Source organism: Tauraco erythrolophus, chromosome 7 (assembly GCF_009769465.1).
Source record: "Tauraco erythrolophus isolate bTauEry1 chromosome 7, bTauEry1.pri, whole genome shotgun sequence".
NCBI lineage: Eukaryota > Metazoa > Chordata > Aves > Musophagiformes > Musophagidae > Tauraco > Tauraco erythrolophus.
The window spans coordinates 54,586,079-54,602,157 of record NC_141471.1 but is presented as its reverse complement, the minus strand read 5'-3'; the positions used below and the strand labels follow the sequence as shown (position 1 = coordinate 54,602,157).

General features: G+C 36.1%; 1 protein-coding gene across 1 annotated transcript in view; it reads left to right on the top strand.

Moving 5' to 3' along the window:
* CNTNAP2 (contactin associated protein 2) overlaps positions 1–16,079 on the top strand; it is a 1,148,354-nt gene that overhangs the window by 800,147 nt on the left and 332,128 nt on the right. The window contains exon 13 of the mRNA XM_086615189.1: positions 11,352–11,552. Within this exon, the coding sequence (XP_086471315.1) occupies positions 11,352–11,552 (201 nt within the window). The remainder of the gene's footprint in view (positions 1–11,351; positions 11,553–16,079) is intronic.

The window sequence follows — 16,079 nt, the reverse complement described above, 5'->3', positions numbered from 1 at the left end:
GATGAGAGGGAAAGAGAAGGTCACATCCTTTGGTTATGAGGAAGTGAAAAATTTCACAGTCAAGAGTTTCTGGAGATTGAAAGCGTCGTATCGGTCTAGCATGCTCTTTATTCCTCATCCTTATAGTACTTTTAATTTTTTCATTAAAAGAATTAAATGTGTGACCTTTACTACTTATATGTGGGATATTTGTCTTTTCTCATGACCTAGCTTTGAGTTTTTCTGTAATTTAACATAGCAAATTATGATTTCTTTCTTCTACTTTAGGTTTAGATTGAGATAGAACTACATCACAACATTCAGGAAAGGAAAAGCTTTTAAACAGAGTTTATTAAAGTTGCTGACTTTAATATGAAGTCTGATTGACTTTTGCTTTTCTCCTAATGTCACTCTGCCACATTTCAAATCATAGGTGTGCTAAAAAGCTTTGTATAGAATGTGTATTAAAATAATGCATGACTGTTTCATGATAAATGAAATCACTGACGCACTATGATATACTGTGGAGTTTTAAGTCATGCTTCATTTGAGAGATTAGTAATGGAGACATTCAAGACACCAAAATTCTTCTGTCAGTCACAACATACCTAAACTTCTATTGTCTATCCTGTGACAACTAATGGCAGTGGGTTTTTAATTTTCTAATGAGCAAGTGCTGAAATGCCAAAAAAAAAAAAGAAACCTGATGTTGCATTAAACTACATATGAGAGTAGTGTTTGTTATTTAGTTAGGCGATACCTCAAGAAAACATGCTTGAGTTTATAAGGCAATCTTCAAATGGGATTCCAAAGTTTAAATGCTGCTGGTATGATTCAGAATGATGAAATTATTACAAACAATCAAGAGTGTGCATTAAAACTTTGAACCGTAACTTCTTCAATCTGAAGACACCTTTTGAAAGCAACATTAAACCCAATATTGGTTGAGAATGCAATTACCCAGATTGCTCTTTCCCAGTGTTCAGTTGCAAATAGCCGAAAAGCCAGTATCAAAAGGAAGCGATATTCTTGAAAATGGAACAGGGTACTTAATGAAAATAAGTCTTTTAATTCTTCACAACAATCTTTCCAGGAGGCTACCTAACATTCAGTGTATTGATGCAGTAATTAGAAAGGCTACCTCAGTGCACTATATTCCTTTTCTTGTCTGTCCAAGCAGAGTTGGTAGGATGTGAGAGAGCAGAGTGGAGGATGCTGTTCTTGAGAGAATTAAGTTGGATTAGTGAAGAGTACATTGAGGATTCAAGAACTTGAAAGCTCATGGGAGAAAGGAAGGTGAAGTTTATTAGTGATAACAGTTGAGACCTGCATTAGTCTTCCTTCTGCCTCTTCAGAAGACTACAAATGAAAACTGACCTGTCTTTTCAGTCAAGATAGTTCAGGAAATGGCTTCTTAAGGTTTAAGCAAACATAGTAAAAGCTTTGAAGACCCTTTTTCTTCAAGATATCCTTTCAAATTTTTTCTTTTAATTTGTCTACTTTTTTCAGTGATTTTTAGGTAGCCCTGCTTATGATCAGACCTGAAGAATTGTCCTGTATTTTTTTTGTAAAAGAAAATATCAGGCAGTAGTTTATTTCTTTTAACTGCATATGCTCTTGTTGTGTGCTAAAATGAACTGAAAGATGTTTAAAGGGAGACATATGCATTTTATCTTTCCAGTTGTATAATGCCAGGGTATATATGAGGCCACCCTCCAGAAGGTAGGATCAGTTGTCCATTCTTCAGTTACCGAACTGTAAAAAAAAATTCCAGTCCTTGCCCATATTCTTTTCATTGTGCTGAAAACAGCCATACTGTTAATTCTTTTATGTCCTTTGTTCTTGACTTTGATGTTCCTTAATCTAAGCTGAACTGCAATTGCCATCTGTTAGACCAGGCACTTAAATGATCTGAGTCCTCCTTCATGTGGTTGTACTGAGTCTCATTATTTATTGTTCTTTTCAGTATATGATCGTTCTTAAACTCTCATTTCTATTAACAGCCATATGAGGTAATTTGCTACATGAAGGCCCAAATATGATTTAAGCTTTTGCCTTAGGCACCGTTTTTCAGCATAGCAATGTTTTGTGTTGCTGCAATCTTTTTTCCTTGAAGCCATGAGGGATCTGTCCTCTGTTTCTCAAGATACTCTTGGCATTAGCTCTACATGCAACTGTGTCAAACATTTTGAAATAATTTCTAGTAATCCAGAGAAGTCATCTTCTGCTTCCCACTTCAGTAAAGTCCCTTCAGGTTTCTAAGTTGTGTTGGAACAGCCGTTTCGTTATCACTTCTCTGATAACAGTTGGTTCCCTGAAAACTTTATTTTGGCCACTTCTTTCCACCGTATCTTGTAAAGTATCTGACTTATCTGTTATATATTGATTTAAATATTATAAACTTATGTCGCTCAATATCACACTTTTCTTCTTGCCGAATTGTTATGACAGAGACTACATAAATACAAGGGGAAGTACAGTTTCATTGTCTCAGAAGACAATGTCTGTAAGTAAAAAGGAAAATGTCCAATCAGTAGTTAGTAGTTAAATTTGAAGATTCATTACTATTTTGATGAAGAAATAGTGAAAGGAACAGTAGAAGGAGAAAATTACTGCAGGAATGATTGAATTACATTTTGGGATTGATCCTATTCCCTGCTTAAATAGGTTAAGAAACTCACTGACTTTAATTTCTGTCCTGGTTTCAGCTGGGACAGAGTTAGTTCTTCATTTTAACAGCTAGAAGAGCTTTGTGTTTTGGACAATTTCAGTAGAATTCAGTTCATAAAAACATTCTTCATTTACTTTTTTTTTTCTTCTGGATATTGGATTTTTCTGATCTAAACCCCATTTTCTACATAAGTAATCTGAGAGAAATGGAATTCATATCACCAGAGTAACTTTACGGCACAATTGACACTTAGAAATCTCAGGCAAGATTGTCAAAACACTCATTAGCTTTAATCGAACCTACATTTTTCATTTTCATAAACCAACTGTAGCTCTTTTGAAGCCCATACAGAATTAGTTTCAAATTGTTATATATAGTTTTAAACTTTTATATATATACAGAGATTAAAAAAAAAAATTGGGTAAGAGGAAAAATGTATTGTCTACTCTATTTTTTTCCGTATCAATTGTATACATCAGATCTTGTGTCTACAACATTGCAGCAAATAATGCTTAGTTTAATCACATTGCTAATGACTATTGTGGTACCATACCACACAATTCAACAGGAATTGAAATACCAGCTATGTTCGTATCAGAAAATAAAATTGAAGATCTCCTAATATGATATCATTACAACTGTAATTTTTCTCCCTAGAAAGCAGTCCACTTTTAAATGGATTCTCGTATAGTTTCTTGAGTCACTTGTGGTGTAGCCTATTGTAGAACACATTGCAGTAATCTTAATTTGAAGTGACAAACGCCCTGATGATAGCTCTTTACTAGACATCGTGATTTTTACTATCTCCAGGCTGACATGTGAACGCATTCCTAAATGTTGATGCAATAGAGTCGTCAAATAGTAGTTAGAAATCCAATAGGGCACGCAGGCGTTGATTCTGAACACATGCAAAGCACCTAGCAGCAGATGGAGATGCATATAATTTTTATTACATCTTGAAATGGCGTTCTCCTGACTTTGTATTGCCTTATATTTATGTTCACTGAGCTTTCAGCTAACTGTCCCATCCTTCCATGTTACCTGAATGCTAAATATGCCCTGCTGGTTAAAGAAGACCTCTCATAGAGGTACCAGCAGTGTAGTATTGGTCGTCAGCACAGATCGCTTATCCTCGCGCATCTTCCCATGAGTTCATGCAGTACATGTGCCAAACAGGAAGAGGCTTGGAATAAAACTATTGTCAACCAGAAACATTTTGGGCTAAAAGTAATTAGCCACTAGCTAGTGATCAAGAAGACAGCCATCTAGAACAAATACCATCAGCTTGAAGGTTCAATTTTCTAGCATGTTCCTTTTGCCTATGGCTGATGGACAGAGCACACCATGAATATTGATATGGACTTGAAATCTTTCCTTTTGGACTTGTAAATAATGACAGTCATCAAAGGAATATGAATTATTTTATATGTTCACGTTTTCTCAAAACTATCTTTTCTTAGGCTTCTACTAGGAACCAAGATGTGTTTGAGAATGATGGAAATAATCATACTGGATGACACTTATGAAGGCTGTCAGCCAAAATTTAAGTCAAGAAAATGTGTTCCTCAAAAAGCCACTGATATATTTCATCAGAGAGAGAGTGATTGTTTCCAAGCAATAAAACTCTCTTCTGATCTATTGAAATATCTAATAAAGTAATATCTTAAGAACATAAGCCCATTAATGCCAAAAAAAACCCACTTCACTGGTGATAACTGTAGATTAAAATAAAATTGAAAAAACATGGTCATACCTGTGGAATACATGCGTTATGTTTTCTGAAATTTATTTTCCGAAATTTATTTTCCAAAGTAATTTCCAGTTAATTATCATTACCAAAGATTACTTTACTTGCTTGTCAGAAGCACGTTTTCCTGCTTGGATGAGCACCAAGCAAATGAATGAGGAAAGTTCAGTAGCAGGAGAAACTGAGTATTTGGAAAATAGTCAGTGACAGAGAGTAGTATTAAGTAGTATCACCGCCATCACAAAGTATGTTGAATCTGAAATGGCAAAAATAATTTATATTAATATTTGATTCAGTCACTTGAATAGCCGATGATAAGGACAATCTTAAAATTATTTTCTCGTTTTACTAGTGAATCCTTCCTAATCATTATTAGTGAGTTATTAGTCAACCATTTCACTTTTTATCAGTGAAAAACAGCTAGTGAGCGGGCAGTACTGTAAATAGGTCATTGCAACTGAATGGTGTTTTCAGTAACGTAAATTATGTCACTTTAATTTATTTTTGAGGAAACAGGTGGTCATTTGCTTTTTTTAAGTCACTCTTAAATTAATTGACTTAATCTCACTATAGTATTTACCTGTGGGAGAGGAAATGCTTCACCGTAGAGTAATGTCTGCACCAAATTACAGTGAGCCTGTTTTCTCTATAATTGTATCAAAAGTCTTAGCAGTTTGGATCTAATTAGATTGTTCTTAGTGAAAACCATTAAGAATTCTATTAAGAATCTGTGGTTACTGGTTTTCTGCATTCTAGTCAAAGAAAATTAGGCTCCTCCTTCATGGCTAAAAACAAAATAATGAAAGAAGCACTTTTTCATATCTGTTTTCCTGTACAACAGGAATGCTCTATGCAACATTAAAAAAGAGCTGAGAAGAAATGCGTTTGAATGAAGTAGTAGTGAACTGGGAGAGCCTTATCTTACTGATGGGTGAGCAATTAGCTGGTGTTGGTACTCTGTCCTCCAGTGGGAAAGCTAGTGTCGACTAAGTGAATGTAGTTAGGAGCTCTTATGCTTTCATGTCTATGGGAATTATCCAGTCTCTTTTGCTGAACGCAAAAGTAACTTTGTCTTAAAATATGGACAGTAGAAGGGAAGAGAGAGGACAGAGCGGGACAGGTGCCATGTTTTCAATGCATACATTACTTTTCTGGTTCACCTTGCTACAAAAAACAGCTTATTGCAAATCTACATTGAATTCTGTTCTCCACTTAGAATTAGAATTCAACAACATTTTTTTTATGAGGAAAGTATAATGGATTCATCCCAAATTTATAGCACTTATCTCAATGACAGAATTCCTTCTCTAAGATTTCACTAGTGAATCATTTTCTTAGAGTGGGGCTAATAAGTGTTTGAGGGTTTTTTAAATAATCTTTTTAAAAATCAGTCTCTCTCAGAATAAATTAATAATGGAGTAATGCAGACTGCTCTAGCTTTCAATATATCTGAAATTAATTGAAATTAATAGGATTAATTTTGGTCAAAAATGGAATGCAGTTATTCCAACTAGCAGTGGTACTTTACCTAATCATGATTGTGTAATCTGTTCTTCAGTCAGGTCAGCAGATCAGCTAATTCTTGTGTTCTCAATGTTACTGTGATAGCAAAAGAAATTCTGTCACTACCCAGCCTAGCTCCTTAAACTACATCTCAGCTGAGAAGTCTCTTGGGTTTTATGAGCTAATGATGCGAGATTGACTCCAAGTGCAAGTTGTACAAAAACATGAAGATTTCTACTATGTACTTTTTTGCTCATCTCACGTCTTTTCCCAAAATTCTGCGGCTCTGAGTTTCAAATTCACAGCCAAGCCCAGCACTTGCATTGGCTGACTAGACTACTCATTGTATTTGGGTATTTTAAACAGTGTCAAAGAAAGCATTACACGGTAGGCTAAGGTGCAAAAGTACATTATCAGAGCCCCCAGGAAATGGCAACTGTCCCATGCATTATCACAAAAAAAATCCCTTTTTTTCCTCTGCTTTACTTTAAATTTGTCTTACATCCTTTTCTGTAATATTATTGCATTTTGGTAATTTAAACCATATTTAGATTTCCTTTAAACATTAGCTTTTAACTTCCTATTAATATGTCTGCGATAAAGAAATATGAGAATACTATAATTATCCTTAAATTAATAACTACTCTCAACATCAATTCCTTTTAATGTAGTTTTTATTTTGAATAACAAAGGTCATAAGGACGTATAATATTTTCTAGATGATACTACTTAACATTATAAATTAAGTGATGTCTGCTCTTTATAGGTGTGTTTGTACAGAAATCATATACACAGCTCTGACCAACAAATTGTCTCTGAACACTTGTGGTTAGAAATAACCATACATTACGCTTTTTTAAAATAATTGCCAGTGTATTAGAGGAAAACTCATACCAATATTGCGGTGACTGTGATTGCCAAGAGTATGGATCACATTACAGTTAGCTAGGACAGATTTTTCACTTCTGTGTACCTTAAATGAGATTTCCGTGTACAATTGTCAGAAAACATAGGGTAGCTTTTCTTGCAGATTTTGATATGTAAGCTATGGCTACCACATTCACTTCTCAGCTATGTGGGAATAATGCCTTGGTAATAAATGGGCATAATACAGGTATTTGGAATAGCGTGAATTATCTGTGTTACCTTTTCTGTAAAGGAAGTTGGCTTCTCTTATAAGCAAACCTATGTTCAACATTCTTAAAAGAAGATTAGTCTTATGGAATGCTTGGTATTACTCTAAGGAGATCTCCATTTCAGGTGTGTTGGGTGGGGGGGGCGATGAAGCGATGGCCCTTGCCGCAGTTTGGACAGACAGCAGTGCAGGGCAGCAAATGACATGGCAGAACCTGCACACCTTCTGCTCTGCTTCCTGCCCAGGCACAGCTGCTGCAGGATGTGTGAGGGGCCACTGCCCCTGAACGTCATCTCCTGGAGATAACTTCAAAGTGGTACGTTCAGGCTGGCCTGCTAAAAAACATCCTGCTGTCCCATAAAGAAATGTGAAGGTAGAACATGTAGTGTAATATGATGCTCTCATAACTCAGCAGATTAGTGATTCAATCTTCCTGAAGAATGATGTCAAATAACAAGCAGTTTCTGAGAAACTGGAGCCATAAATGAAGAAGGTCGCACTAGTTTTAAACTATAAATGTCTAGTTGTTTTCCTTGGGAAGTATTGTCATGTTAACAAATAGTTTAGACTAAAAGGGAAAAAGCAGTCTGTAATCAGCATGCAATGCATAATGTTGAGATTCCTGCCTGGCAACTTTCTCCTTTAAGCCTTTCCAGACATCTCTGTATGAGGTGCAGGAGTCTGCTCTTGGTGGGGAAGGGAGACAGATTTTTGGCTATGTCCATGCTACTCTGTCAGTGTGTTTTTCCAGCCAAGGAAAGACCCCAGGGTTATTCCAGACTCTGTCTCAGTCAATGCCTCATGGCAGGGCTTTCTCGTTAAATCAGAAAAATGTGTGAAGAGTGTAAAATCCTACTCCCAGACAAGGAGCTTCCTTCCTGTACACCAGCCGCAACTTTTCCTCCATGCTTTCTTTATGCCTGACCTGTAGGCACAGATCTTTCATATTGCAGATTTTGGACAAGCCAGCTTGCTGGATGTCAAGGAATTGTAAGCCTCTGTGTCCCTTGCTTCTATCCTACGTGTATAGTGAGTCTGACAACCGATTTCAGGCTTGACAGTGGGAGTGCCCTGTGCACTGGTAAGCCAGTATATTTTTCCTTACTACGATCAAGTGCTCATCAGTCATTTGAGCCAGTCTATGAACAAGTCAGTTGCAGGTGAAATGGGAGCTAGATTTCCTTCCAGTAACCAGCCAAGTATACCCTAATCAATCTCCTATCATCTTCTAGACAGCAGGAAGAGATTGAGATGCTTTTCTAGAAATGGTTATTGACTTTATCCACATATATGTATATTTGTAAATAGATACTTTGACAGAAAGATCCCAAATTTGTTCAGAGGTTACATTTGACTGACCTAAAGGCAACCTAGATCCATCCACAAATACGAGTTTATCTTCTTCCGTACAGCATGCTACAGAAAATCCTGAAATTCCCTCACTGGGAGGGGAAGTGTCAAGGCTGTTTTGGCTAGAATTCAGTATCCAAAAGGAACGCCCTTCACAGATATAATGCCTAACACAGCTCCTATTGCTACTGACATTCTTATGGTTTCCTAATGGCTAGTCTAGGAGTCTTTGCTGGCTCAGAAATCAAAGATGAGACTCTAAGTGGCCTGGTACATGCCTTACTAACACATTAGAGCTTACACATACAGTGTTTTCTGCCAAAAATGAGACATTGCTGTCAGTGAATCTGTAAACTATCTCAATCCTTTCTTGAGAATGAATCTGCAGGAAACTTCCATCCCAAGCTCTCAACAAAACCATGTTGTATTCTCTCTATAACTTGACATGTGACAATTATGAAGTTTTCTTTGGTACTTGGGAGTGGGATTAAAGCAATACAGAAATAATAATTATTCTTTATCTTTTCCCCTGTCTTTTTTATTTTTTATTTTCTTTGTTGTAGCAATAGTATTGTGTTTGATATAGAGCTTTGGACTAAGGATACAAATATTAAAATAATAACTATGTTGTATCACCTGCTGAATTTCATCTCATTTGGCTAGTGATGTGTACTCTCTGTGGAGGATCAGTCTGCTTTTCTTACCTTATCTCCCAACATCTGATTAGAAAGACTTGCACCATATCAGTTACAAACACATGGGTCCGCATGACTCCATGTAATCCAAAATAGCCTGACACTATGCAGTGAAAATTAAGACTGAAAAAATAAGGCAGAGTACAGAGTCCTGGAGATAATAATCATAACATGGAAAGATAACTTTATTCTAGGTCTCACCTAAAACTCATCGGTGTTTGTAAGCACATTTCTGAGAACTTGGTGAAGAAGTACTGAAGCACTTTTGAGTATACCTCAGTTTATCACAGTATTTTCACGTAGTTAAAATATTGAAGCAAAGTATCAGGCCACAAGTGTTGGAATGACTCAAAGATTTGCATTAACAGGTATGAGATTTACATAGACGATTGTAAACATGCTGCTATGTAGTACATTTTATGTTTTTTTTTTATTGCTGTAAGGCACATCTGTCAGGTGAATTAGAATTCTCTGAAACTGCCAGATGATCTCCCTGGAGAATGTGTTTTTGTGATAAATATAGCAAAGTTAGCAGCATGGCATGTTTTCGTCTCTGCATCTCTGGAAGGACAACTGTGGTCAGTGGTGTTGCTCTGCAGGAACAGCTGAACTGGCTGGCTCATCTAGGAAGCAAGGCTTTTGTGCACGCCAGTTCAAGGCACCTGAACAAATTCTTACAGATTTTTTTTAAAGTTCTGCATTTCCTATTCCAAGTCCAAGACATGTTTCTTTGACTTGGCCCTCAGTAGTAGCAGTATATAAAACAGCAGAAAGAACATTTAAAAGAAAATCAGAAAAACAACTTAAAACATGAGAGAACTATACATGATAAATGCTAGTGAAAAAACCTGAGGCACTTGTAGGAAGCTTTGTGGTAATATGCTAAAGGATGATCTATAGAAAAAAAGAGTTTTCTGGGGTTTATTTGCTGTCAGTCTTTCGTAGTAGCATAGAGGAGGATTGACCTATTTCAGTCCTTGTCTATTTGAGATGGACTCTATAAGTAGCAACTATCAGCTGAGATAGTGGTTTTTTTATACCGGAGTTAGTCAACTTGAATCTAAAAGTTCTTCACACCTAAGTGATAGAATAGTATTCTTATGGGAAGACAGGATCACTAATATTGACTGAATCTTCATTGGTTTACTTCTGAAACTCTGTGTGTTTCTCAGATAATATTTTTTCTAATTTCTCTGTGGAATGTGTCTCTAAAAAAAAGTAATTGTTGGTCTGTAACAGGAAAATTTCTATGCCTTTTCTTTGTTTCCTTTCTAAACTACCTTCCAACTTCCACAAATCTTCCAACCAGAGGAGTGTGGAGTGCTGTTTCATTATTATGATATCTCATCTTAAATCTCCTCTGGTGACTACTGACAAATGATGCACAGTAACACTTCTAGTGACTTGCTGTTCAGTAAAGCAGTGTAATGCATACAGAGTCTGTTGTAGGCTGAATATTACACACTTTTTGCATGTGCACTAGGCTGTGGGAAGTGTTGAGAGTCAGCTAATGCTGTGATATTTCTTATCACAAAGATGAGGTTGTCTTTCCCCCTTCCTTTCGTCATTTCACAACTAAACAGAAGCTTTTATATTTACGTTGTCTCCTACTTCTGTTATTTCTTACATTGATATCCATACCATAATGACAATCAATGAGGTCTTAGGGTATTGCTCTTCTAAAATATTCAAGTATCAATAAGCAGTAATTTTGGTTTACCCTAGGAACATAGCTTGAGTAAAAGTGTAAAAACCTTGATAAACTGCAGTGTTTTAGTATTAATCATTAAATGATGTAATTGCATAAGAATCTGGTGCATCTCTGTTGTTACAGTACTGCAAAGCAGCGTTGCTCTCCAGCCCACATCAACTTACCGTGTACAGTGAAATCTCCTCGCATAGAAACCTTGAGTCTTTAGTGCATCAGCCTTGTGTCCTTCTAATCAATGCTAATCCTTATTAGTTCCGTATATCACTATTAGCATCAATTGTTCAAGGAAGTCTCCTCACACAATATATTGGTTATCAAAACTACAAAGGCAATCAGAGTTTCTTCCTTTCATCAATTCAGAGTTGTTGAAACTACGCTCTCACATGATGATTGTTCAAGTGAAATGCCCTTCTTCCTCACTAGCCCCTCAAAAAATATCTTGCAGAGCATTTTTATCATTTGTCAAAGGCCTAGATTTATTTAAATTCAAATCCGCTGTCTGTTTTTTTTAATCTCTTTATTTATAATAATATTTATAATATTTATATTGTCTCTTTCAGAGGATAAAGTATGGACAACTGTATACCATGATCTGCAAATGCAGACTTCTGTGGGAGGCAACAGCCTGGAAAAGTTATCTGTACTGCAGCTCAACTACAGTGCAACAATGGACCAGATTTCTGCCATAACCAGTAGCGCTGAATACTGCGAGCAGTTTATCTCCTATTCTTGCAAGATGTCCCGGCTGCTGAATACACCAGGTAGGCTGAGAATGGGTTAAATATGGTGTTAGAGAACTTTATTTGAACAATTCAACAGGTATTGCTGTTAGACCCGTCTGATCAGTGAATATACTTTCTTCTCCTTCATTGAGGTTCCCAAGCGGGTAAATAATTGAAAGTACTGAAGAAATTTTCTTAGGAAGTTTTGTTTGTTTGCTTACCACTGAAATGAATTTTCTGTTGCACCAGAAATCTGTGTGGTGTTCTCTCAGATCTGTGGCTCCTTAATGCAGGAAGCTTTTGGTAAACAGGGTAACTTTGAAAGTTTGATCAATAGAGACATTGAAAAATTGCTTTGAACTTTATCCTGGTTTTCTGGTTGTCAGTTTTCATACGGTACTGTCAGCAAGGGTGCTGACTGAATGAGGATTGGAATTTTTCCACTATTATCTCTGAAACAGTTTCTTAAATGCAGAGTATTTGTGGTTAATCAGGTGCCTTATACGTAGAGATTGGCATGGTCCGTAATGTGGTTGTATGAGAAATGTGATATGCTGTTACCTACAAGGAGATTCATTTAAGTTTCTTATTTCGCTGTGTAGTTTTACTGGAAGAGAACAGTCCTAGTAGTGCTGTATGTGCCTCCTCAGCAAGTCTTACCTGTAACTGAGAAAGATAAAAGTATTTGTTGTTCCAGAGTCAGTAAAACAGCACATAAAGAAGGAATTCAGTTTTAGAAACTATTTTAACATGCACCTAGTACTTTACCTATCCTCTAATATGTATAATAGCATTTAATGTTAAATAAATCTTTAATGGTACTAGGTCATAAGTGGAGACATATAACACGTTTTCATGGTTGCGAAATGAGTTCTTTGCGACAGGAGCAATTACAATGCGTTTCAGATGAAACTAATGACTGGATGCTTACAGTGTTATACTTTAAGCTGCTTCCCCTCATGAATTTATTCTGGTATAGTTTCTTATGGTGGTATAGTTAGGGATTCTTTTGGCAAGCATGTGCATCTTATCCCTATTTCCATAAGCATTCTGTTAGTTAATAGATACTGTAATGCTTGTTACTCCTCTCCCTCCTCCCTGCTGTTTTTGAACTATTTCTGATGCATGGTTTGTCTCTGTTGCTATTATTTTGCTTAATTTAGCATAGCACAGAGACTCTGTAGAGGGGGAGATAATTTCTTTTTTCTTGGGCCTTAATGTACAGGATCTCGAATCATGTTCATAACTAGAAGTATTGTGATTAGATTCTGCTGATGGATACAAGCTCCCTGCTTGCATATGCTTCAGAAAAGTAGTATATGGATATTTCTTCGGGCATGTACTTAGAAGGCGAATTTATTTGGGGACGTGAGCTGGAGATAATGCACATAGAAAGCTCATAGTTTACACTGAGTAGTGTTAAATTCTCCTTTTTTAAATGTGTAAGACTATTACTTCAGGACTAAATTGTACTTGTTAGTATATGTATATCTTATAATAAAAGAAATATATCCTGCAATTGCAGATGTTTACCCCAGCTTCTAGATTTTAAAGAACAAGTAAGCAGCACACAAAATAACCACCTACTAAAAATTACTTTAAGGGATAATCAAATCCAGACACTTGCATTTTTAAGCTTCTCAGAAATGTTTGGGTATATTTTGCAGATACCTCTTTCTACATATTTTCACGTTTGATATGGAAAGATAAATTATGTTAGAAACTCTTTATAACCCCTTTTTTTTTGTCTGGAAAGTGAGTTTCTAGAGATATTCTATTAGGTGGTCTTTCTTTTTTCCTGTAAGTGAGAGAAAGAAAAACAAAGGCTGATCATTTTAACCTAGACAGTAACAAATAATCACATCGCAGTGTTTGCGTAACACCTGTAATGGTTTGTACACATAGCACAGCAGTGATTTGTGTGTTAGTGAGGAAGAAACCAGTACATTTTCTTTCTAAGCTGTATGTCTTGACTTCAGTCTATGGCTTCTAAGCTAGGGAACTAATTTTACGTACATTTTCTCTATTTCTTTTTTGTTTTGGGTTGAGTTTTTTTAGAGGATTGCCTTATTTGCTAAATATATTATGACACCCTATTCATTTCACAGCACAGCTGCAAGTATTTATATGGCTTCTTCCATCACAGAGCTTTCTATGTAAACCATTGCAGTATGGTGCCCATGCAAAGAACTTGGAAAAAAAAAGACAGTTTTGTATTCGTCAGGAAGTGGAATCCTGGTTGAATTGAAGCCACTGGTAAAAACTATAAAATTCATGATATCAACGTAATATTTGTGGACTTGACCACAGGTGCTTTTCTAGGTCAGAACTTCTCTTTTCACTGTTCAGATATTTAAGTAAACACTTAGAATACAATAGTCCTGTTGTAAATTAGATCAAGGAGAACAGAGAAGACTGAGAAGACAATGCAGAAACTCAGCTTTTTCACCTTTTTGCCTCTTGGAGATCACATCACTTTACAACATGATTCCGTCTCAGGGAGAAATTGCTCAGTTGATGTATTTAATCAAATGAGGAGCAAAGCCAATTATTGATCTATTAATAGCAAGTGATTTACTAGCCATCAGTGAACTATAGCTCTTGCTACTTCTAGTTATGCATTTCCTGACAAGGTAGTCAAGGTATATACAATTGCACAAATGTTCTGCTGCTAATAATAGCTCAAACAAGTTTGGTCTTTTTTTTTTTATGCAGTGAAAACTGCATCAAAATACTGTATTTGAGGAAAGCCTTCATGTTAAAAATGTGTTTTGGTGTGGGAGTTTTTTATCTGTAGGCACAGTGGTCAAAGAGTTCTCATAGTCATGAGCTTTGAAAGCGACGCAGGAAGAGCAGTCTGTACAAACTCAGAGTTCTCATTCTTCTGTTAAGAGTTTTAGACTTCTGTTAGTGAAGACTTTGGTTCTTTATTCCTCCATGTTTTTTTGTGTTTTGTTTTTTTTTCTTAATCATGGACTTTCATCCAAGCAGTATAACATGTACATCCCAGAGAACAGGTTAAAATCATTGCCAACAATAGGGATTGGGAATGATTTTACAGGTTGCAATGCCATTACCTTTCCACTCAGTCTGAGGGAAGCCAGTAATAAGATGCTCCTTAGAAATTAAATCATAAGTGATTTCTGAAAACATTTCCGAAAACAGCAATCTCATAAGACTATCAGATCATTCAGGTTGGAAGGGACTGTAGAAGGTCATCTGATCCAATTTTCTGTTTAAAGCTGGATGAACAGTCCTGGTCCAATAGTAAGTAAAGACTATCTGGAAATACAGTTTTCCTTTCTTACTGCTTTAGGTTTGCTTTTTTTGTTTTGAACTTGCAGCCCAACATTTATTACATTATACTCAGACCTAGAGGTCTGTTTCAAAGTCTTAACAAAAGATCATCAGAAAAACAAAATTAGTCAAGATAAGTTGGTGACTTTCTTAAAGAACAACAATGAAATGAAATGCTGTGAAAGCACAAAATCAGACACCTGTACTTAAAATACACCATGTTATCACAATAAACAATAAAACTATAAATACCGTTTTCCTTTATAACTTCAACAATTTATTTAGGGATTTTTTTTTCAATTCTCTCAACATGAGACTGAGGCTTCTTATTGTCTATTTAAATAATAATTTTTTAGAACAGGCATTCCTTTGTGAATATGCAGTTGGTAGCATGATAGAGGCTTGATATTGGCAGTCCGAGTAACTAGTACTGTTAGTATATGCATGAAATGGTAAGCACATGGACGGTAATTGCAACTTAATAGAAGTGTACATGTATATGAATTTGGAAAACAACATCAACATCAGACTTTTTGTGTGTTTTTTCTCTTTTAAATTTACATTTTTCATATTCTCTTTTTTCTTGTTTCCTTGGAAACTTCCATTTTGAGAAGATAATTATATGTGTAGTTCTGAGGACATGTAGAAAGCTAGCTGTTTTCTGAGTGCTCAATGCCCAAACACTTTCCAGTTGTTATTGGAAGCGATAGGACATTTCCTTCATTTGCAAACAGAAAGTTGGAGATGCAAGAAAGTTCTTTCGTGCCCACTGGTTAACAAGAGGGAAAGCAGCAAAGCAGGGTATAGAATCTCTTTGCTTTTATAGGAAGAGGCTTCCCTTCTTTGCTGTAAGAAGTGAAGTGATGTTCAAAGACAGTGATACAATGTACTAATATATACAATATACTAAGAGAATGCAGAATGCCTGTTAATAAAATTATATATCTTCATCCAATGTTGTCATTAAACTTTCTGGTAACACCTGCTTGTGACTTCCTTGGTATGAAATTGTGCATGGGCCACTGCTCTCAGCCTCAAAAATGGGGAGGGAACAGCATGCTCATTCTGCCATTCTTCCCTTCACTCTGGGAAGGAGAGCCTGAAGGGAGGAGGGCTGCTGTGTTCACAGTATCTGTGAGTCTGTAATTTCCCAGAGCTGTAGGAGCTGTAATAAATAGTCAGAGTGTGGGAGCTAAAAGCATAGATATAGAGAAGAGAACAAGATCTGTTGGTGTTGTGTTCCAATTTTTAATTCTATTCACTGTGCCT